Genomic DNA, 23,751 nt, shown 5'->3' with positions numbered 1-23,751 from the left:
GTCACTGCTCTGGGGGCATCTGCCCTGGACCTGCAATCACACATCATTCCGGGTGACGACACACCTCAGACGTGGATCTCTCCACCCCCCACCACCAATTCTCTCCACACGGTCTTCCTTCGTCCGGGATCCATGCTCATTTCAGTGGCACCAGAGCCCTATCGGCCTGCGATCAAGGGCCTGCGTGGACCGGGGACACAGGTATGACTGGGGCCTTAACCCCTGGCCCAGATCGGTCAAGTCATGATGGACGCTATCCCCAAGCCCCCAAGGTCCTCCTGCCCCTCCCAGCCAAGCTGCCCAACATCAGTCTCCAGAGAGAGGATGTCTCCCAGAGGCCATGGGACCTGCCTGCACCTGTCATTGCTCTGGGGCCTAGCCAGAGACCTGCCATGTTCTGCCCCAGGGAACCCGGGAAGCCCTCTCAGGGGAGATTTGGTGGCTCCTGGTGGCCAGTGTCCAAAGCAGCACCTTCTCAGCCTCCAGCATTATTAAGGACCACAGGGTGGAACCCTGGGTTGAGAGCCCTTGCTGCATTCTGTGCCGATACCAAGAAGCAGGAAAAGGCTGTGAAGAGCCATGCTGGGAACTCCTTCCAGACGTGGTTACTGATCCTGGCCACAGTTGGCCTGGCAGGGCCTGATCAGGTTCTGGGAGAGGCACTGGGCTCCTCTGTGGCTGGTGCAGGACCCCCCCCCCCCCCCCCGCCAAGACAGAGGGAGCGTAGCAGGAGATAGAGTGCAGGTGAGGGATAGTGTGGGTGCATGGGCGAGAGCCACTTTCCCAGCATGCTTCACCTCCATTAGCACATGATGTGCACCTGTGTGCACACACCCAGACACAGGTCTATAGCGAGCAGGTGTCTGTGGGGTGTGCCCATGACTAGGGGCTCTGGGACTGGACTGCAGACAGCAGTGAGGTAGGGATACCTCACATCTCATGCTTATTTGGGAAATTGAAAAGATGGATTCTGAGAAACTTAGCATTACTCAAAGACATCCAAGTTAAAACTGTCCTAAGTCTTGGCCCACTTGGGGGCAGGAGGAGGAGGGTTTTGTTGTACTTCAGGTCAGATACCACACAGAGCCCCCAAACCTAGCTCCAGGCCTGGCCTAAGTCCCCTTGAGAGAGGCACATCAGTCGGAAGACATTGCTGGGCACTGGTGGGGCGGGCTGGCCTTACTGTGTCCCTGGTTTTCAGTTAGGGGAGCCCTCTAGGCTTCGAGGGGCCAGAGAGCTGATTTTAAAACCGCAGAGACAGCAGAGATCTGACTTCAGCATTTCTGCATAGTGCCACAAGATCCCGAGTATCTGATGCTCACATCTACCCTACTCAGAGGAAGGCACGTACCCATTTCACAGACGCAGAAACTGTGCTAAAGAATCAAAGGAGTGCCAGGTGGGATTACCTCTTCAGCCAAAGAGCCTCATTCTGCTCTATGTCCCTGGACCACTGTGTTGGGACAAAAAGCAGGAAGGGAAGATGGCCAGCCTCTCTTCTCATACGAGCTGAAAGATGAGGATATGTGACGACCCTCATCTTTCTTCCAGCTGGGAATAAGGGCCAGGTCCTACGTGGTTCTCCCTGGTCCTCAGCAACTGGTGGAAAACACTCTTGCCCTAATCTTCTGTGTGGCCCTGTCCTGAGCGAGCTCTGAAGCCCTCTCACACATGCCAGAGTCCAGCAAAGTTCCCAGCTGGGACTCAGGTTTGGGGGTTGGCAGGCCAAGCAAAGGGACCAAATGTCCCCCGAGTCCACTGTTGTATGCCCAAGATCAAGGCTCCGTCCCAGTACACTCAGACGCCACGGTGAGGCCTGAAGGACCCACAGACCCACTCTCTACCCCGCACAGGGCCAGCTTCTTGGCCACAGAGAGGCGCGTAGCAGCCTTTCCATCTTTCAGGCTCCTGGGCTCACTCAGCCTGCATTCCACTCAGAAGACAGCATGGCCAAGCTTCCCAGCCCCAGAGATGGACAGGCAGACCTGGGTGTGAGTCCCGCTCGCTCACTGTGGAATTGGACAGTCGGTCCATGAGCCTCAGCCTCCACCTCCTCCTCCTCCTTGGCACAAAGGGACACCTGTACTGCATTGCTGCGGGGCTTGACCAAGAACAAATGTGTTCGGCTCGTGGCCAGGGCTGCACAGGTGGAAGCCTCCAGAACATCAAGTGGGTGGCCCCTTCTCTGTCCCCTCTTCCTATCTGCTTTCCTGAGGGCTGGACAGAGACCGGACCCCGAAGCTTGGGCACCCACCATTCTTGCCAGCCTCAGTGTCCTGCAGGAATCCATGGAGAGGGCCTCCAAAAGGACCCTGGAGGCCAGGCTGAGCCTTAGGCCTCCAGAACCAAGAAGACACAGCCTTCCTGTAACACAGCCAACATATATTGAGTGCCTACTATATGCCATGTGCCGGGGGGTAGTAGAAAGCCATCGGCAAGCAGCGCTCACAGCTGAGGGAGCATTTGTGGCATCCGGAAGGGCGGTACCCGCAGAAGGGAAGCAGGACTCTGGGCTCTCCCAGCAGACCCTGACCCTGCCTCCTGCCCCTGGCCAGGGCACTGCACAAACCAAACAGTTGGCTCCAGAGGCACCAGCACATTTGAGCTCCCCAGAAGGAAAAGACAGGACGCCAAGTTTAGTTTCCTCCTAACCATCAACCCCACCCTGCCTGCAAGGGGGGAGATGTATATGTATGTGTGAATATGCATATACATATGTATATGAAATCCACGCAGTCAGGGCCGCACAGGACCACATCTTGTTTGTTTTGAGCCATTGGAGAAGCTGCCCCTGTCCCATCCCCTGTTGGCAGGTGGCTGAAGCACAGGGCATCTGGCCCCCGCTGTGCACGCTCCCCAGCCCACCTGGAGGCATCCCCCCACCCTACCCCCCACCCCCCGACAACAGACTGCCAGTCCAGGAGAAGGGGTATCAAGTTGGGGCTGGTTGAAAACAAGTTTTTTTCTTTGAACTCCCCCTCCTGTTTTTTTCTTTCTTTTTTTTTTTTTTCTTTTGAAACTCATTACTGCCCTCCCACGGGCTTCCCTACGGAGCCAGTCCTCCGACCCTCCCCCCGGCCTGCGGCAGTGGTGACCCAGGGCCAGGCAGGCGGCGGCCCGGCCTCGTGTCCGTGTCTAACCTCTGGTATTGCATGTTCTGGGCAGGGAAGCGAGGGCGTCGCAGCAGTGCGGGATCGCTAGAGAGCAATGTGGAAGTAAGTAGGAAGCGCCTACGTCCAGCTGGCTGTCGTGTGTTGCCTCCCCGATCCTTGGTTTATATCTGTTGTCTTTTTTTTTTTCGTTTTTTTTTTTTTTCCGTTTTGCTCTTCCTTCCCCCTACTGCACAGAGGCGCAGACACGCCCCGTCCCCCATGCCTGCCTCAGCCCCAGTGCATGCCAGCTTCCCCCCTCCTAGAATCGCCCGTGCCTCTCACCGCTTGTTTGGGCTGGACCCATGGGAGGTGGGGGTGGTTCTGGATTCCGTGTTTTAGTTCCCGCTTAACCCCGCCCCCTGTGGCCCCCCAAGCATGGTTAACATCCCGGCTTCCTGGCACTCCCCCACCCCCACCCCGGGGCCCCCGCCTGCCGACACTGCTCCTGGGCGGGAAGCACCGCCCGCCAGGCATCTGTGCACCCTCCACCCGCACTGTCGGGGGCGGGAGGGTGGGTTTTGCCCATCTCTTGACTTCCATGCTCCGCCATCCCCATCGCTTCCTTCCTGGAGTTCCGATTGCTGTGTGTCTGCAGTCAGGACATCATGGAATTGCTTAGCTAGCTCGGGGGGAGGAAAGCCATGAGAGGAAGAAAAAATTCCGTGTGGATTTCATGAGATTTCATTCATCTGCCAACCATTTCTATATTACTGTTCACATCGTAACCTCAGCTTGCAGACCTTTTTGTTTCCTTCTTTTTCCTTGTTTGGTTTGCAGTAGGTAGCTGCAGTGAAATGCCTAGGCAGCCCCCCCGCCCCTCCAACAAGGACAAGGTTCCCCGAGCCCCCCGCCCCGGTCCCTACCACCAGCTTCCCAGAAAGCTCGGGGCCCACACAGGCAGAGCAGATGGCGCAGTTTCAGCAGGAACGGGGTTCTTCTTCATGCACATCAGCCCAGCCTACTCCACCCAGCACATGGCGCTCACAGGCACCCCCGGGCCGGTCGTTCTGATCCGAAAGCTCAGGCCGCCTTCCGTATCAGGACGAGAGCAGAAGTCACACTTGTGCTGCTGCTGCTGCTGCTTTGACCAGACAGGAGCGTCCCTCATCCCCTACCCCCATCCCCACGCCTCTCAGTGGAAGGCCACCCTGGGTCCCTGTGGCCCCCAGTCGCATGAGGGGAGGTGGCACTGACCCAGCCTCACCCAGCCCCGCCCTCTGCAGCCAGAGAGTTAACTAAGGCTTAGCAGTCAGTGGGTGAACTTTTTACATCAAAAAAAAAAAAAAATCATTCTGACATAAGTGCTGTAAGGTCTTTTAATTTTGATTTCTATGAATTTCCTTTTTAGGGGTCCATCATTAGCAGTCCTCACATGCGCCGGAGAGCTACATCAACACGAGAGTGTCCATCTCGCCCACACCAGACTATGCCTAACTCATCCTCCCTCCTGGGCTCCTTATTTGGGAGTAAGAGAGGGAAGCCCCCTCCCCAGGCCCACCCGCCCTCAGCCCCTCCCCAGCCACCCCCCCACCCACCGGGCCTGCCCCACGCGCAGCACTCTGGGGCCAGCCACCACCAGGGGCCTGCTGAGGGCCCGCCGCAGGCCCAGGTGCACGGGCACCACGCCCAGTACTGCCACGTGCAGCAGAACCCGCCCCCCTACCACCACCACCACCACTACCACCCCCCCCAGCACATCCAGCATGCACACCAGTACCACCACGGCCCCCACGGGGGGCACCCACCCTACGGGGCCCACGTGCACAGCCACCCACCGCTGCCCTCGGCCCACGCCGGCCACCCGGGCCACACGGGCCACGGCCACGCAGCGCACCACCACGGGCAGCCCCCCGCCCCGCCGCCCCCCACCAGCAGCAAGGCCAAACCCAGCGGCATCAGCACAATTGTGTAGACAGCCTGGGCGGGGTCCCAGACTGCCCCGGAACACCTGCACACCACACAGAGCCATGCCCGGGGGCGGCCGGCCTCAGACCAGACCCAGGGCACCTCTGTTTCCACCTCTCCCCTCTGCTCCCTGCGGCCTGGATGGAGCCCTCTGAGCCCACGGGGCTTGTGTTGCAGGGAACAAAGTTCACGATCTCACTTAGCGTTGGTGTCCTGGGTTCCATCCACTTGGACCCAAGGGGTGGGCCTCGGCCACCATCAGCCTTGAAAACGGCGCCACCGGCCACGTAGATGTTGAGCTGTCCCCCACCCCAAAGCAGCCCTCAGCTCTGCTCCCCAACTGTACACGCATATGAAAACCCAGCCTAGGAAAAGAAGAAACGAGACACAAAAACCAGAGACAGAACAAAACAAAACAAAAACAAAAACAAACCAAACTTGCTGCATTTATTGCTCTTTTATTGACAATGGGCAAAAAATTAAGTAGACCTGATATGGTTGATGAAAATACGTAAGTAAACTTTATATAATATAAATATATAAATATATAAATATATATATATATATACTGTATAGGTAGTATTTGTGTGTGAAAGGAAATGTCTCAGTCCACAAAATTAGCAATATAGACTTTCCAAGGAGCTCCACTTACCCGCTAGGAAGACAGTATCTTACATGAATGTGAGAGAGTAAACCAAAAAAGTAAACGCTAGGACAAATTCAGATACTTCCATATTTTCATAAAAAAAGAGAAGTCCCTCCAGGGACTGGCTAAAATCTTGACGCAATCATTACTAACTGTGCCAAGTAACATAGCATCTAACTGTTTAAAAAGTCCAATATTGCTTTGTATAAATCCTTATTTTATTAACAGAAAACTATCATAAGTAATCAGTATTATAAACTGCTCTGTTATTTCAGGTAAGCAAATAGATACAAATGCAGGAAACTCTACAGTAGCAACTCAGGACAACTGGTTAGGAGCTGGTTGTCTGAGGATATTGGTTCCACAGATTCTTAGACACTTTAATGGCTGCGATAACTGTGAATTTCCATGATCCATATTTCTTTTATATGCATATGATTTAATGCACACTCATTCAGAGTCCTCTCAGGGGGGCACCCATCCACGGCAGAAGTGTTCATCTCCAACATGAGGGCGGCCAGCTCCCATACTCGCCTCCCCAACACCATAACTAACTCATCCTGTCTCCAACTGCCACAGGCACCACCCCCACCCCCACCCCCACCCCACCCCAGCGAGTTTCCGCCGGGAAACGCTCCAAATCCGAAGGCTGATTCTAGCATGTAGCAACCCAGGGCGGTGTGTGTGTTTCCCATTTTGTTTTCTGAGCGGTAGCCGCGATCATCGTGATTCCATGTGGCCATGTGCTAGCACAACCCCTGTGTCCTCACCGTGGCCCCTCCGACCCCCACCTCCCGGCCGACGAGTGCCGGCCCTCGCCAGCGAAGCCCCCGCTGCCTTCTCATGGTCCAGTTAGCTGCCAGGGCATCACATGACTCTCAGCTGTGCTCTTGTCGCTTCCGTGTTGTGGTGACACCATCTGCTCCCCCGGGGCCGGGCGCCGCACGCGTCCGGTTCTGTGACTGAGTCACCCACGGGCCGTACTTTGTAGTTTCAGCCTTTCGAGCCACTGCAGCCGCCAGTGCTGTGCTCCTAAGCCGTGGGACCGGAGGACTGCCCCGCGGCCCCTGCCCCGGCGGAGAGCCCTTTCAGAAAGGGCGAAGCTAGTGCTGGACTCCGCGGGCCACAGGCTCCGCACGCCGTGGACGGCGTGGTGCGCCGTGGCCAGACGGCAGGACGACCGAGGGGAGCCCACCTGGCGGGCCGGCCGGGGGGCCCCGCCCGTTTCCCTCCCCACCCGCCCCTTTGTCATATCATCGAGGCCACCATACCAGCAAATCTGCAAACCGAGCACTTTGTTAATCTCCACAGAGAGCAAATACAGCAATCTAGAGTTTAGCCTTTTTTTTTTTTTTTTTTTTTTTGGAAGAAGTGTGACTTTAACCTGCCCACCTTTATCTTCCCATCGTGTCGTGTTTCTCTCCCGGGCACCTGCTCAGAAGGAGGGACGTGTACAAAGCACGGGTGCGTCTGATCTGGTCCAGGCCAGGCTGGTGGGAGGCTCCCCACTTCCACCGGCTCCTAGATTCCTTGGTTTTCCTGCAGAATCAGGCTCCCCGAGGCGTTCTCTGTCTTGCGGTTTAAAGGTTGTTGTTCTGACCAGGAGAAGTCGAATTGTACTGCATGCCATCTGGCGTCAGTCGTGTGAGGCCACACTCTATGTATTGTGTATTTGCAAACTATATCAGTGTTACTGTTGACAAATAGTTGAAGTAAAGTGGTAACATATTAAATATGTCGGCCTTTCTTCACCCTCTGTACCGATAGTAGAGTCTACCTGTAAACTCGAGGTTGTTCCAGAAAAGATGCAGGCTCTTTGGCACAAGGTTGCCCTTTCTGAAGGGGTGACCACCGATGAAAAAGGGTGGACAGCAAAGCCGATGGGGTCGGGTAGGGGGGCGCTGTCTCCATCGCCGTCCTTCGTGCACCACGGGCCACTCAGAACCCTTACTTCCAAAACTGCTGTCCGTGTGTCCTGAAGCGTGGTCTGGTGGCCACACGGCCGGATCTAGCGAAAGGGGGCTTCTCGAACCAATTCCCTTTCTCCCCATGTGTCCAACTTTGTATAGCGTGTTGGGCTCTGGTCAGCGAGGCTTCATCATTCTTTGTTTGATTTACACGCTTACCGTGGGAAGCGTCTCCAGGGAGTGTTTCCAAGGAGGCTGGAGCCACGCTGCCCGGAATCTCGTTTGGGAAGCAAAAACTGCCGACAGATTGCTTTCCCGCGCCCCACCCCCACCCCCCGGGTGGCGCTCTCGTGGGACTGTTCTTTCTAGACCCCAGCCTGCCACAGGATCAGCGCTGTGGGGGCCTGCCGTCCACCCCCCACCCCGGGGATAGGCAGCAGGACGCCGAGCAGGACGTTTGTGTCCTCCTTCCCCACCATCAGGACACACTTGGGACCTTTCTCTCAAGTCGTGCAAATTGTTCCAGTGAAACGGTCATTTCCCACACGAGCAGGAGTAGAGGAAGCGGCAGGTAGCATCACAAAAATCTTTTCTGGGACAACAATTAAATCATGTGTTTGTATTTTTTTTTTAAGTTTACGAATGAATTGTACAACAATGTAAAAATAAAGTTCATCCTAATATGATGTGCACATATTGCTTAAAAATGTCTTCAGTCACCCAGCGTAGAGCGATGTTTCCATCACGCGCTGCATGCAGAAGAAGCCTCTTGTTTGTCTTTAAAACGAGCTGAAAAGACAGCAGATATGTAAACACGACCCTAGGTGTTGACTCAGCACTCCCTGCAAAGCTGGGTCTCTACGGGTAAGCATGCATCTTACGGTTTCGTTGTAAAATACTATCACTCTTCCTGCCTGAAAACTGAGGAATTTTGTAAAGTATCTCCAATAACAACAATAATCCAGGAAACAGATTTCGAGACGGATCAGTGCCAAGTGGGGGGTGGTGGAAAGGGACAGGTGGGAGGAGGGGCGTGTGCCTCTTTCTTACCCACGAAGGGGCACACGTTAGCCTAACCGCGGTCGCATCGAGGTCCCGCACAGGACCCGTCTCCTCTTGGGAACTGTAGTCCACCTTCTAGTTGTTTTAAATGGTTAGCATCAGGTCTTGACTGCAGACCTTCCAAAGACTTCGAGAGACACCTCCCTCGCCAGAGGCCTGGCACCCGCTGTGTAACTTTGGGCAGGAAGGGAGTGCTTTTGTTTTAATACACATTCTGTTTGTGAGTAGTAACAGACTCTATTGATGTAAAACCATAGCTGTGATCATGTGGAGAAATCAAATAAATCCTTTAAAACTCTCGGGTTTTTACTGTTTCTGAAAAGCCCAGCTGTTTCCCTATTGAGCAGACACAGAGAGCTCTCCAGGTGACCAGCGTGGCCTGTCCTCATCATGACTGCTGTGGGCAATAGCTCTCCTGGAAGGTGTGGGTCTGGCTTTCATCGAGGGTGCTGGTATATGAGACTTAAAGGTACATGTCACAACATAGGCACGGATGGTGTCAAAGGTATTTAATTTTTTTAATGTCTATTTTTTTTTTTTTTGAGAGAGAGAGACAGACAGAGCTCGAGTGGGGGAGGGGCAGAGACAGAGGGAGACACAGAATCCAAAGCAGGCTCCAGGCTCTGAGCTGTCAGCCCAGAGCCCGAAGTGGGGCTCGAACCCAAAAACCGTGAGATCGTGACCTGATCCAAAGTCTGACACTTAACTGACTGAGCCACCCAGGTGCCCCATCAAAGGTAGATATAATTTCTAGCAACCTGCAGCCAATTTGAGGGCTTTCATTGAGTTAAAGAGGAGATGGGTCCTTTGGAGTGTTGAGATGGACTGGGAATGACGTGGGGGAACCAGTCCTCAAATGGTTGAGGAGAGGTTATTTTACGAGGTCAAAGCAGCCCGTTCTCCCACGTGAGGATTAATGCCATGTGCAAAAACCAGGAAGGTGAGGGGCACCTGGGTGGCTTAGCTGGTTGAGCATCTCACTCTTGACTTTGGCTCAGGTCATGATCCCAGGGCCGTGGGATCGAGCCCCATCAGGCTTCTCCCTGAGCGTGGAGCCTGCTTGGGATTCTCTCTCCGTCTGCCCCTCTCCCCTGCTCACATGCGCTTGCTCACTCTCTCTCTCTCTCTCTCTCTCTTTAAAATAAAAAATAAAAACAAGAAAAGGAACCCAGGGAGGTGAATTCTGCTTTACCTGTGAGAATGTGATTGGCCTGTGCGATTTCTCCTTTCCTGGAACCAAATTCAGCTCCAGGGAATGCTACCTTAAAGTTTCCGTTTCATTCCATAAAGTGAAGCAAAACCGGTAGATCTAATTTGTGGACAAGAAAAAAGGTTCATCTCAGTGACGGAAACTAGCTGTGGCCTGCCCTTCATAGAGAAGTGAATTGTGATCTAAAGATGTTCTCTGATTTCTACAGCTGGGCCGTCATTCCTTTCCCAGCTGGTGAGAGGCTCTTCAGCAGGTGAGGCTGGTTACTGAAAAGCCTGAGACACTGAGCTCTGGTTTTGTCTGGTGCCACCATTCACGGGGCTGCACTCGCCAGCTGCTTGGTGTAGGTAAGCAGCTAGGCCAGTGCTTCGAGGTGATGATTCTCGGTTTTGTGTTGTCTCCCCCGCCCCCACCGACAGACTGTGAGCCCCGTGGGGGCCAGGGCTGCATCTGATGCACTTCTCTGTGTCCGAGGGCCAGCACAGGACTGTCAGATGTCAAAGCGCATCTGAAAACAAACTGATGGTTGCAAGGAGGAGTGGGGTGGCAGGGGGGGTGGGTGGTGATCACAGCAAAACCACTGGCTGATCCTAGCGTATCATCATCATGGGGTGCCCGAGGGGGCTCAGTCGGTTAAGCATCCAACTCTTGATTTCAGCTCAGGTCATGATCTCACAGTCTGTGAGTTCGAGCCCCACATCAGGCTCTGTGCTGACAGCTCAGAGCCTGGAGCCCGCTTCGGATTCTGTGTCTCCCTCTCTCTCTGCCCCTCCCCTGTTCATGCTCTGTCTCTCTCTGTCTCAAAAATAAATTAAAAAAAAAAAACATTAAAAACGTTTTGGAAAAAAATAAGAAAAAGTTCCTTTGCGTGGCCTTCGCGAGGCCTGCGTGATCTGGCCCCATCACCCTCACTTTCCCCTTGCTCTCCAGCCTTTCAGATGCCCAGACAGCCTGTGTCTCCTCCTGCCACTGGGCCTGTGCAGGCGTGTTCTCTCCCTTCCCCCAAAGGTGGGATGCTTTTCCTCGCATCTTTGTTTAGTCAGCTCCTGTTTCATCTAAGGAACTTTTTAGTTCGGCCATTGCTCCCGGTGAGATGCATTCCCCGTAGTTGTATATTCAATGGTGTGATCGTTTTGCGACAGCAGAAGCCACGAGGTCAGGACAGTGGGTACTCTTGCGCCCTGCCATAATCTCAACCCGAGGCATGAGCAGAATGGCCATACATGTTTGTTGAATGAATAGATGAACACCATAGGACCAAAGATGAAATTTAGTGCTAAAACACATGATGCAAGTTACGGGCTGAGAATGAGCTCAGGGGCCTGGGGAAGTGGTGTGGGGCCCGCGGGCTGGGGAGAGGCCAACTGGGCCTACTGGCATGCCTCGTTACTTCCAGGAGCACTTGAGGCAGCGGTTGGAGGCTTTCAGTCATTATGTTTTAAATCATTATGTGTTTTAACATTTAGAGCCTTTGGAAGGAATAGATCCGTACAAAGCAGGGGAAAACATCACCCACAATCCTACCACCGGCTTCTCCGCACATGTATTCTCAGCTACCTGGTTCAGATCTTCTACGTGTGTCCCAAAGGGTTTGTTAAGTGTTATTTGGTGCCCGCCATGACAAACAGTTCACCATCAAAAAACGTGTAGGAAATGCCAGATTAGACAAAGTTAAACTGGCTTTTTACTACAGGACTTCTCAGAGCCTTTGAAAGGATGATGTGCATTGTGAATCTCTGAAAGCTAGACAGTCTGTGCCACGTTTCCCAGGCTTACTGCGGAGCTGTTGCATTCTACGGCATACGGTTTAGTACAAGTTTGTATTTGTAAATTGTATTCTTTTTTCCCCTTAGTGCAAAAGACTCGACCAGTTTATAACGTCTGCATGACGGCCCATCGTATGGATGTCCCATGATGTACTTGACAGACAGATAGTGTTATTTTGGTGAACAAGGAACAGAAGAAAATAATAGTTTCTGAGTGGATTTGGCGAGTGGCTTCTGGTGATTCTGGTAAGGATTTGAGACCCGGATCAGACCCCTGAATCTAGCTTCAGTGCTGGGTTCCTGGGGTGAACGTCGGCACCGTTTTGGTAACTGGGTAGCCACGTGGCAGCTGAGATGCCGCTCCAAAGTCAGTGCTCACTTCCCAAGGGGACCCATCCCACTTCTCAGCACAGAATGGGCTGTAATAAAGATTTATTGGCCGGCTGATGGTAGGTATGTCGTGAGGGCCGATTCCCCCCGTTTCTAATGTGCAGCTTCATGTTAAGGCATTTCTCGAATCTCTTCTTCCTTTCCTGTTATTTGCAACCGTGCTCTACCCGTACCTCCAGTGTGACCAGTGTTACTCCTGATCTCCCATAGAGTTAGCAGGGAGGAAACCGTTCCACGATAAAAATGCCAGCGGGTAATCCCAGCCGCCTCAGTTGAGATTTCGCCCCACATCCTTTAAGAACTGTTCAGGAAGAGGGGCGCCTGTTCAGGAAAAGGTGGCTCGGTCGGTTGAGCGTCCAACTTCGGCTCAGGTCGTGATCTCACGGTCCGTGGGCTGGAGCCCCGCATCGGGCTCAGGGCTGACAGCTCAGAGCCTGGAGCCTGCTTCGGATTCTGTGTCTCCCTTTCTTTCTGGACCTCCCCCGCTTGCGCTCTGTCTGTCTGTCTGTCTCTCTCTCTCAAAAATAAACATTAAACAAAATTTTTAACAAGAACTGTTCAGAGGACACCTGGGTGGCTTTGTTGGTTAAGCACCTGACTTCGGCTCAGGTCATGATCTCACAGCTTATGAGTTCAAGCCCCACGTCAGGCTCTGTACTGGTAGCTCAGGGACTGGAGCCTGCTTCAGATTCTCTCTCTCTCTCTCTTTACCCCTCCCCTGCTCACTCTCTGTCTCTCAAAAATAAAGTAAAAAATAAAAAAAAAAAAAAGAACTGTTCAGGAAAAGAATAAACAAAGCCACTTGTAGCTCAGACCTACTGTTTACCAGGGAAGTTTACTGACGTTTCAATGAAAGGTCAGTGGGAAAATAAACATCTTCGACTAGAAGAGCTGACATCAAGCCCCAAATCAAAATATATAAATCCAGGCGGAGACTGTATGGGAAAGAGAAACTGGTACCATCCTAATGGCAGTAAAAACAGGCCACATCTAGGGCTCATGCCCATCAGGAGAGAGACCCACCTTGCTTGGAGAAATGCTGAGGGAAGGCTTGAGACCTGGTGGAGTCAAAAGGAAGAGATATGGAAAGGTTTGGACCCAGAGGCGACAGAAGACACTGCTGGAGAACAGGGGGCACCTTAGAAGTAGATTTCCCTTGGAGGCGTGGCAGTGAAGGAAAAGAAGGAGCTAAGAGAAGAGCCCTCTTCAAGCAAGATGCTGTCAAAGAATCAGAAGACGTCCAAAAAAAAAAAAGTGTCTTATTAAAGGAAATGCAATTCAAACACATAAAGCATGCATACAAAGTACTTTCAGAAGAAAACTTGGAAAACTGTTCAGCAAATAAAAATACACAATACATACAATCCGGATAAAAAGCCAAAAGCAGGGGAAAATTGTAACAGCATCCCCATCACTAGTTAGGTATAAACAAGCAGCATCACATGAAGGAGGATTGCAAACCGTAGCGTCCCGAGCTCAGAAGAAAAATGGACAAGTACCATGTGCAATGGGAGCTCACTGAACTCAGGGAGAAAACTGAAGAAAAACACAAAATTATCTCACATGCCCAAAGGAGAGCAGATACAACAGAAAGTATGGAAACAGACACCAAGGATGGCAATAAAAGGACTCAAGAAAATGAAACTGTAGGGAGGCGTTAGAGATCAGAGAGGAAGCATAAATTCAGCAGATGGAAAAAAGAGTGGTTAACACTCATATAAGTGAAATCCTAGAAGAAAAACAAAATAATGAAATAGACCTAAGATGTAAGACTATAAGTGAAGACGATGTCCTGTAATAAAAAGCTGAGACTTCATCCTGAAAGATTCCACTATGTCCTTGGGAAAAAGCAAACCCAGAGTTACCAGTTCTGAAAGACATATCATGGGAAAACTTAGTGAACTTTGAAGATAAAGAAGTAAGTCGCTGGATCTTCAGGCCATAAAATCAGGTCAGATAAAAAGAAAGGAAAATCGTATTGGTCTCAGGTTTCTCAAAATAACATGTAAGTCAAGATAACAGAGAAGCAACATTTTAAAAAGACTCGAGGAAAGGCGTGAGGCAGGGATTTGGTATCCAGCCAGGCTGGCTTTCAGGTTCCAGGGTCTAGACAAGTAGCTTCAAACTGGTTTTGAATTTTTTTTTTAATGTTTATTTGTTTTTGAGACAGAGAGAGACAGAGCATGAATGGGGGAGGGGCAGAGAGAGAGGGAGACACAGAATCGGAAGCAGGCTCCAGGCTCTGAGCCATCAGCCCAGAGCCGGATGCGGGGCTCGAACTCATGAACCGTGAGATCGTGACCTGAGCCGAAGTCGGACGCTCAACCGACTGAGCCACCCAGGTGCCCCCATTCAAACTGGTTTTGAACATACAAGAGTGAGTATACTATTTATGAGTCCCTACAGGAGGGATCTTTTAGGACAAACCATCCATCTGAGAGATTTGACAAATTTGGGCAAAAGGACTGATGATGAGCACTGGATTTACTTAAATGTAGATCTAAAACATAATGGATAAGGATGAATGAATACCACACCATGTCACGTGCCAAGACAAGTAGACATAACACAGTGTTTTAATGGGAGGAGAAAGGAGAGAGAAGAAAGAGTAGAATAAACTTATTCACTGCTGTCTTGTTAAAGCATGAGACTTAGACGATATTATTGAAACCTGGTGAAGCCAAATATAAAAGTAGGAAAAAAGGGGACTGAGAACATTATTTGAAGGTGTTATTATAAGGATAATCCCTAGAACAAAAATGCGAGCCTTCCTAAAAATAAGCCCAAAACAAAGCAAAAAGGGTGAGGGGTGGGGAGAGAAGAGACTAGACCTTAGCGCAAAGGATACACAGTAAGTGTAACAGGATACACCCAGAAACCGTAAAACATAAGAAGCACAGAACAAGTACCAAACGTATCACTTGTATCAAGAAATGTAAATATGCTTAGATCCCCGATAAGATTTTAAGATTGGTTCCTGTGCCACTCAGCTATTGCCATAATAATTCTGTGTGGCCAATAACCCCAAAAGTCAGCAGCGTTAAACAATAAATATTTATTCCTCACCCGAGCATCTGCAGATTGTTTGGAATTTCCTCTGATCTAGCCTGAGTTCGGCTCTGAGCTTCGGGCTGGGTCTAGGTCTGCTCCATGTGTCCCTCATTCTCCTTGGACCAGTGCCTATTTGAGGCATGTCCTGGCCACAGCAAAAGGATAGAGTACAAGAAGGCAAGCCCAACGGTGCTCACATTTCCAAACTTTGCTCATGCAATGTCCACTAAAACCCAATTGACCATATCAACTCCATGCCCAGTCCCAAAGTCAAAGGGTTGGAAAGTATACCCTGCCTTTCATGAAGCCAAGGTAAGGGTATAGAACACCACTAGAGTCAATCTATCCCAGATCACAGAGCAAAGCCCAACCAACTCTATGCCAATCCACTCTAGGCACACCCAACATAAACATTCAGAAAGGCTAAACATGAAGCAATGGATATGCACAGGCAAATGCAAGCCAAAAATGGCACGGGGGAGAAATTACAATCTTGGTATCTGACAAGGTGGAATTCAGCCTCAAAAACAATAAATGAGACGAAGTGACTTAATGCTAAAAGCTACAATTCCCGGTGAACACATGATAGGTAAGAGTATCTATGCATCAAATAACACAACAGCAACCCACAAAAAGCAAAAACTGTAGAGATGCAAGAATAAATAAAAACATATTAATAATCGGTTAACCCACCTTTCTAAATCCAAGACAAGTTAAGAGGACAAAGATAAAAGTTACCTCCAGACAGATACGGAACTTCATATCCTGATAGCAGAGAAAAATGCCTTCTTTTCAAGCACAAATGGAACATTCATGAAAGTTGGCCTTCTATTAAGCCACAGAGAAAACTTCAGTATATTCCATAAGGTAGAAATGATACAAACATATTCTCTAATCACAATGCAGTAAAACCAGAAATTAACTGTATAATCAAAGAGTCCCTTCCAACTGGAAATGTAATTAATTCTCTATTAGATTACTCTTGGATCGAAAGACAAATACAAACTAAAACTGTAGGATTTCTTTACACATGATAAAACCTTTATTTGAATCAAGGGGAAATTACCTTGACAAAAAATGAAAGAATGAAAAGAAACATCAAGCTCAAAATTAGGAAGGGAACAAAGGAAACTAAGCAGAAAGAGCAAATAATAGAAAAATATTAGAAAACTGTCACAGTAGACAAACTGAGAGTTGACCAAGTCAAGCTGCAAAGAAAGCACAAACACACCAAAGAAGAGGGAAGCAACTATTGAAAAAAAGGAAACTTTTTAAATCTGAATTCCAGTGTAGTTAACATCAGTGTTATATTAGTTTCAGGGGTACAATATAGTGATCAAGCAGTTCCGTACATCACCCAGTAACCCATTCCCTCCCCCCCATCTCCCTTCAGGTAGCCATCAGTTCTCTATAGTTAAGAGTCTGTTTCTTGGTTTTTTTCTCCTTCACTCATTCGTTTTGTTTCTTAAATTCTGCATAGGATTGAAATAATATGGTGTTTGTCTTTCTCTGACTTATTTCACTTAACATTATACTCTCTAGATCCATCAATGTTGTTCCAAATGACAAGATTTCATCCTTTTTGTGGCTGAACAATATTCCATTATATATACATACCACATCTTCTTTAGCCATTCATCCATCCATAGACATTTGGGCTCTTTCCATAATTTGACTATGGTAAATAATGCTGCAATAAACACAGAGGTGCATTAGTGTTTTCATATTCTTTGGGTAAATACCCAGTAGTATGATTACTGGATAATAGAGTAGATCTAGTTTTAATTTTTTTGAGTTTTAGTTTTCCGCAGTGGCTGTACCACCTTGCATTCCCACCAACGGTGCATGAAGGTTCCTTTTTCTCCACATCCTGGCCAACACTTGTTGCTTCTTGAGTTTTTTATTTTAGCCATTCTGACAGATGTGAGGTGGTATCTCATTGTGGGTTTGATTTGCATTTCCCTGATGATTAGTGATGATGAGCATCTTTTCATGTGTCTGTTGGCCATCTGGATGTCTTCTTTGGAGAAATGTCTGCTCATGTCTTTTGCCCATTTTTTAGTTGGATTATTTGTGGGGTTTTTTTGTTTTGTTTTGTTTTGTTTTGTTTTGTTTTTTGGTGTTGAGTTATATAAGTTCTTCATTTATTTTGGATACTAACTCCTTATCGGATACATCATTTGCAGATAGCTTCTCCCATTCAGTACGTTGTCTTTTAGTTTTGTTGACTGTTTCCTTTGCCATGCAGAAGGTTTTTATTTTGATGTAGTCCCAATAGTTTTGTTTTTTGGTTTTGTTTTTTGTTTGTTTGGTTTTTGGTTTTTTGTTTTGGTGTTTTGTTTTGTTGTCGTTGTTGGTTTTGCTTTTGTTTTTCTTGCCTCAGGAGACATATCTAGAAAGATGCTGTTATAACCAATGTCAGAGACGTGACTGCCTGGGCTCTTTTCTAGGAGTTTTATGGTTTTGAGTCTCACATTTCAGTCCTTAATCCATTTTGAGTTTATCTTTGCATATGGTATACACATACTGTGTATGGTCCAGTTTCACTCTTATGCATATAGCTGTCCAGTTTTCCCAGCACCACTTCTTAAAGAGATTATCTTTTTCCTATTGGATATTCTTGCCTTCTTTGTCGAAGTTAATTGACCATATAACCATGGGTTTATATTTGGGCTTTCCCTTCTGTTCCATTGATCTATGCATCTGTTTTTGCACCACTACCATACTGGTCAGATTACTACGGCTTTGTAGTATAACTTGAAATCTGGACTTGCGATAGTTCAGGTTTTCTTTTTCTTTTTCAAGTTACTTTGGCCATGTGGCGTCTTTTGTGGCTCCATACACATTTTAGGGTTGTTTTCTCTAGCTCTGTGAAAAAAATGCTGCTGGCATTTTGATAGGGATTGAATTAAATCTGTAGATTGTTTGGGGCAGTATGGACATTCTAACAATATGTGTTCTTGTAGTCCATGAGCATGGAATTTCTTTCCATTTGTATTGTCTTCAGTTTCTTTCATCAGTGTTTTATAGTTTTCAGAGTATAGGTCTTTCACCACTTGGGTTAAGTTTATTTCTAGGCATTTTATTATTTTGGGTGCAATTGTAAATGGGATTGTTTTCTTAATTTCTCTTTCTGCTGCTTCATTATTCGTGTATTGAAAGGCGATGGATTTCTGTACAGTGGTTTTATATCCTGCAACCTTACTGAATTCATTTAGCAGTTTTTTGGGTGGAGTCTTTAGGGTTTTCTGTATACAGTTTCATGTCATCTGCAAGTAGTGAAAATTTGACTTCTTCCTTACCAATCTGGATGCCTTTTATTCCTTTTCTTGTCTGATTGCTGTTGCTCTGGCTAGGCCTTCCAGTACTATGCTGAATTAAAGTGGTGAGAGTGGACATCCTTGTCTTGTTCCTGACTTAGAGGGAAAGCTCTCAGTTTTTTTCATCTTTGAGTGTGATGTTGGTTGTGGGCTTTTCACCTAAGGCCTTTACAGTGTTGAGGTATGTTCCCTCTAAACCTACTTTGCTGAGGGTTTGTTTTTTTTTTTTATCATGAATGGATGTTGTACTTTATCGAATGCTTTTTTTGCACCTATTGAAATGATCATATGGCTTTTATGAAATGAAGGATGTTTTTTGATATGATGCTACTTTGAACAACTTTCATGCAAATACTTCTGAAAAACCCGGATAAAATTGATAATTAGCCAAAACTGACCTCAGGAGAGAGAGAAATCTTATGCAGACACATTCCCATAAGAGAAATAGAAAAAGTAACAACCTGCTGGGCCCATAAGGTTTCATGGAATTATTCCAAACCTTCAAATATCAGATGATCTCAGTGCTACTTAAGCTATTTCAGATTATAGCAGGAAAGCTTCCAAATTCTTTTTAAGAAGTTAACTCTAGCAATGTTTCCTAAACCTGAGAAAAGTTGCATAAATATAAGACCATCTATGCAAAACTGTGAGTGAAATAATGGCAAACCTCCAATGGCAGGTTAAATGTAAGCTAATGTACTTCATGACCAAGTAGGGGTTTACTTCAGGAATGCAAGGATGATTCGATATCAGGAAAATCGCTAACACAATCTATAATTTTAATTGAAATGAGAATAAAAATCATATCACCCCGAGATGCCTGGGTGGCTCGGTTGGTTAAGCATCTGGCTTTGGCTCAGGTCATGATCTCCCGGTTCATGGGTTCAAGCCCCGCATCGGGCTCTGTGCTGACAGCTCAGAGCCTGGAGCCTGCTTCAGATTCTGTGTCTCCCCCTCTGTCTGCCCTTACCACGCTCATTCATTCTCTCTCTCTTTCTCTCTCTCTCAAAAAAAATGATCCCAAGGTTGTGGGATCAAGCCCCACATCAGTCCTCATGCTGAGTGTGGAGCCTGCTTAAGATTATCTCTCTCTTCGGGTGCCCCCCTCGCCCGCTTACACTCGCTCTCTCTATAAATTAATAAATGGCAACAATGTATGTTTCTCAGTAGGTTAAGGGTTGACTGGGCAATTCTTCTGGTCCCAAGGCCCAGTCTCATTGGAGAAATGGTTGTGACCCACCAAACAGTGGTGAATTGTGCTGGTTACTCCAGGCCCCAGCTGGCCCAGTCACTGGGCTGAGGCTGGCAGGCAGGAAATCCCCCGCCAGGGCGCTGGCCCACGATGGGGGACTAGAGGTCAGAATTCACACTCAGAGAAACTGCTCCTTCTGGGGTCAGGCAGGCCAAAGCAGCTGCAGTGCAAAAAAAGCGATGGATGTGCAACGCAACCCTTCCTCCCACAGCTGCCCTGCTCCAGTGTCCACTACTGCTGAAGACGGGCTCCATTATCACAGAATAAGGACTGAAGAATAGATTTGGAGCTGACAGAAGAAATCGGCAACTCCCATGTTCACCCCCTTTGGCTACTCGGCTTTCCGTGTGCACCTTCCTACACGCATTTGGACTTCGGCGCAGCAAAACAGCTCCGTGTTTCCGCCTCCTGAGATTTACAACCACACTTCAGAGACGTGGAGTTTCTCATCTTCTCCCCAGAGTGAGGAGCTGCACAGTAGAAGCGGTCCTCGGATCCATCATGGGCCATGTTAATGACCCTCAAATTGCCAAAGCTTCACGGGAAATTCTGTTCCCTAAAGGCAGAATTGTAAAGTTCACCTCCAACAACTTGTAAATAAAGTGGAAAAAACAAAAACAAAAACGGGAAGGAGGATAGTGAAGACAGGAACAGCATACGCAAACAAACACCCACAGATGGCAAGGAAAGAGAAAATGCACAAAGCTAACTGCAGGCCTCAGTTCTGAAATTGATCAGGTGGCTGTGTTTGGCATCCATGGCTTCCTTCTTCCATTGCCGATTCCATGCATCCCCTGCCCTCGGGCCAAATTTCAGCTGGTCAGAGTGGACTGACAAGCCATCGTTCCTAGACGGTGGGTCTTCCAAGTGTCCTGCCTGTTTTGGTTGCCATAGCTTCTCATTAACCATTGCTTTTGGGTGTGGAAGCACTAAGAGGCGCCCCCAGAGAAACCCTTGGTTGCAGACCTTCTTGCCCCATTGTGTAGCAGCAACCCAATGCCCCCTTGGTAATTGGGGTCAATCCCTCCAGCAAGTGGAATAAACCCTTTTGCTTCCTGTTGTAGTTGTTAATTCTATTGGGGGGGGACTTTTTTTTTTTTGGTTTAATTCTATTTGGGGGGGCATATAAAGTACCTGGTTCAAAAGTCAAAACCACATAAGAAGGCATTTTAAGGAAATCACACTTCGATCTCCACTCCTTCTAGCCTTATTTCACTCCTCACTGCTCCACAGGTAACCATGTTTACTAGTTTCTAGATGTATCATTCCAGTGTTCCGTTGTGCAAAATTAAGCCAAGACACATAACTACCCAGCCTTGCCTCCACAGAAGACAGCACACTGTGCACAGTTCTGTGTCTTGCATTTTCACTTATAATCGCTCCATTATTACCACTTTATTGACAGTTCCACATCCACCCTCCTCGCCTTGCTCTGTGACAATAGACCTGGGTTCTACATTTGCCACCTGGCCTGATGGTGAGCTTTGTCGATAGAGGGCGCTGGAGGGACACTGCCAGAGGAAGGAGATTTCTTCCAGGTTCTGGTGAGTTTCTTGTTTGCACGGCAGGTAACTCAGTTTTCCCTGTTTGCAGGTTGCAGCTGACAATGCCCTGCGATATGATAGGAAGTATGCAGCGTTACCTTTTGCCAAATGGTTTACCCTGAATCTTGCCAAACATTTAGACTTAACTTCTAATACGGCAATAATAGGGGATAGAAGGGTTAGATGTAACCATGATGGGAAAAGAATTAGGTCTAAAATGTGCGGAAAATTAAAAAAAAATTTTTTTTTGTTAATGTGTATTTATTTTTGAGACAGAGAGAGACAGAGCATGAGCATGGGAGGGGCAGAGAGAGAGGGAGACAGAATCTGAAGCATAACATGTGGGGAAAATTTTTTTTAAATGGGGGGCCACGGGGCTAGAGTCTTCAAAAAGTCGATGTTGCCCTATCCTTCCTTCTTCTGCCTTCCAGGGAAATACAATCCAAGGGTCATTAACAGGGGCCAAGCAAGACAGGTGTTCAAGGGCTCCTTGGTGGCTCAGTCGGTTAAGCGTCTGACTCTTGATTTCAGCTCAGGTCTTGATCTTGTGGTTCTTGAGATGGAGCCCTGCATCAGGCTCCACACTGAAGCACAGAGCCTGCTTGGGATTCATTCTCTCTCTCTCTCTCTCTCTCTCTCTCTCTTTCAAGATAAATAAACTTAAAAAAAAAAAAAAAGACAGGTGTCCAGCCAGGCTTGGGGAAGGAGACTGGAGGCCTGGAGCGAGGTGAGGAGGGCATCCACGTGGCGGGGGAGGGGGCGTGCAGCCACCTTATGAGCGTGTTAACAGATGAGTTGGATCAAAACATAGGAGAGGAGAATAAAGCGGCGGCAGCAATGGACATTGGTTGCATGGAGGGAGACTGACAAGCAAATTAGTTAAGACTAATGGGAGCCAGGCTTCTCATTGTCAGAGAAGGGAGTTACAAATATGGAAAGAGAGAATTCAAGAATGATCCCCACAGGGATGGACTGAAATTGGACAATTGGAGTGTATTTGTTATTTTTTTAAGTTTTATTGATTTAAGTTATCTCTACACCAACATGGGGCTCGAACTCACAACCTGGAGATCAAGGATCACATGCTTTTCCACCTCAGCCAGCCAGGCACCCTTGTGTTAGCTATTTGTTGTTGCATAAGAATTACCTTAAAACTTAGCAGCTTCAAACAATACATATTTTTGATCCCCCAGTTTCTGTGGGTCAGAAATGCAGGAACCGCTTAGCTGGTGGTCCTGGCCCCTGGTTTCTCACAAGGTTGCAGTCACAGTGCCAGCCAGGGCCACAGTCATCTCGAGGCTTGACTAGAGCTTTCGAGCTCACTTATGTGGCTGTTGGCCAGGGGACTCTGCTCTTCACCATGTGGCCTTCTCCATAGCACAGCTCCCAGCATGGCAGCCGGCTTCCCCCTACAGTGGGCGATCTAAGAACCGAAGCAGTGCCACATTGCCTTCTAAGACCTAGTCTCAGTGACACAGGGTCACTTCTGCCTTATCCTGTTCATTAGAAGCCATCACCAAGTGCAAGCCATATGCAACGGATGGAAATCACACTGGGGTAAGAATGGGGACCATCCTGAAGGCTGCCTGTCAATGTCTATCCTCTAGTCTGCAATGATTCCTGTGGGTCCCACATGCAAAATATGGTCACCCTTCTTCCCCAAATCTCATCCCAGTGTAGCACCCGCTCAAAGTCCAGGATCTTGCCATCCAGGTGCAGATAAGGCTCTTCAAACACAGTTCCTTTGACTCATGAACTGAAGAGACAAATTATGAGCCCCTCCCCACCCCACCCCTTAAAGTACACACACCAACGCACAAATGGTGAGATACAGGCGTAGGATAACTGTTGTAGACCTATTCATAAAGGGGGAGAATGGAAGGCACACCGCAGTCAGTGGTCCAAGGCAGTTTGAAATGCAGCCAAGAAAATATTGGGAGCTTACTGACTGGGATTCAGTTCTATTCCTGCCCAGGAGTGACTCTCCATGGCTCTTTGCTCCTCCCTCTGGGGCATCTTTCCTTTTTCGTGAAAGGTAGTATGTGTTTGCAGCTGTGTGATTTGCTCCACCTGTTTTCTTCCAGTAGACTTCTGGATGCCCAACAGCCTCTCTTCATTTCTTACAGTCTCTGTGCCTTTCAGACAAGGGCGTGAATCCCAGGAGGCAGGGTCATCAAGGACCATCTTGGAGACTGGCTACCACTCAGCGTGAACTCAAGGTTTTCAATATAGAAAGATAAATGATAGGAATAAATACAGATGTAAATAAGGTTAGAGATACGTATATTCCCTGTGTCCACTGACAGGAATTGGGAACAGTGAGACTTCAGTAGCCACAAGCGCACTTAGTGCCCAGATCTTGGCTTCTAAATGCTATTCTCTATGAACAGGAGCCAGGGCTCCAAGGGGTAATGACTGATTCCAGGACGAGGGCAGGGAAAATACAAGATGAGTCTGGAGCACTTCGTTGTGCCAGAAAGTAAGGACATGCTCAAAATGACACAGGAGCCAGCTCGAAAGGGCTCCTACTGCACAAATACGGGATA

At 48.5% G+C, this 23,751-nt stretch overlaps 1 protein-coding gene across 13 annotated transcripts in view; it reads left to right on the top strand.

Annotated features, from left to right (window-relative positions):
* IQSEC1 (IQ motif and Sec7 domain ArfGEF 1) overlaps nucleotides 1-12,554 on the top strand; it is a 460,032-nt gene extending 447,478 nt beyond the window's left edge. For 7 of the 13 annotated variants that reach the window (XM_053218869.1, XM_053218872.1, XM_053218871.1 and 4 more), the window contains 2 exons: nucleotides 3,166-3,215; nucleotides 4,501-8,972. In XM_053218869.1, coding sequence (XP_053074844.1) covers nucleotides 3,166-3,215; nucleotides 4,501-5,064 — 614 coding nt within the window. In that variant the 3' untranslated portion in view covers nucleotides 5,065-8,972. Of the gene's footprint in view, nucleotides 1-3,165; nucleotides 3,216-3,929; nucleotides 4,109-4,500; nucleotides 8,973-11,735 lie in introns of those variants that run through there. The other 6 variants (XM_053218880.1, XM_053218874.1, XM_053218876.1 and 3 more) reach the window with 6 other exon arrangements.
* The last annotated feature ends 11,197 nt before the right edge of the window (nucleotides 12,555-23,751 follow it).

Source organism: Acinonyx jubatus, chromosome A2, assembly GCF_027475565.1.
Source record: "Acinonyx jubatus isolate Ajub_Pintada_27869175 chromosome A2, VMU_Ajub_asm_v1.0, whole genome shotgun sequence".
Taxonomy (NCBI): domain Eukaryota; kingdom Metazoa; phylum Chordata; class Mammalia; order Carnivora; family Felidae; genus Acinonyx; species Acinonyx jubatus.
This window is presented reverse-complemented; position numbering and strand designations above follow the sequence as displayed.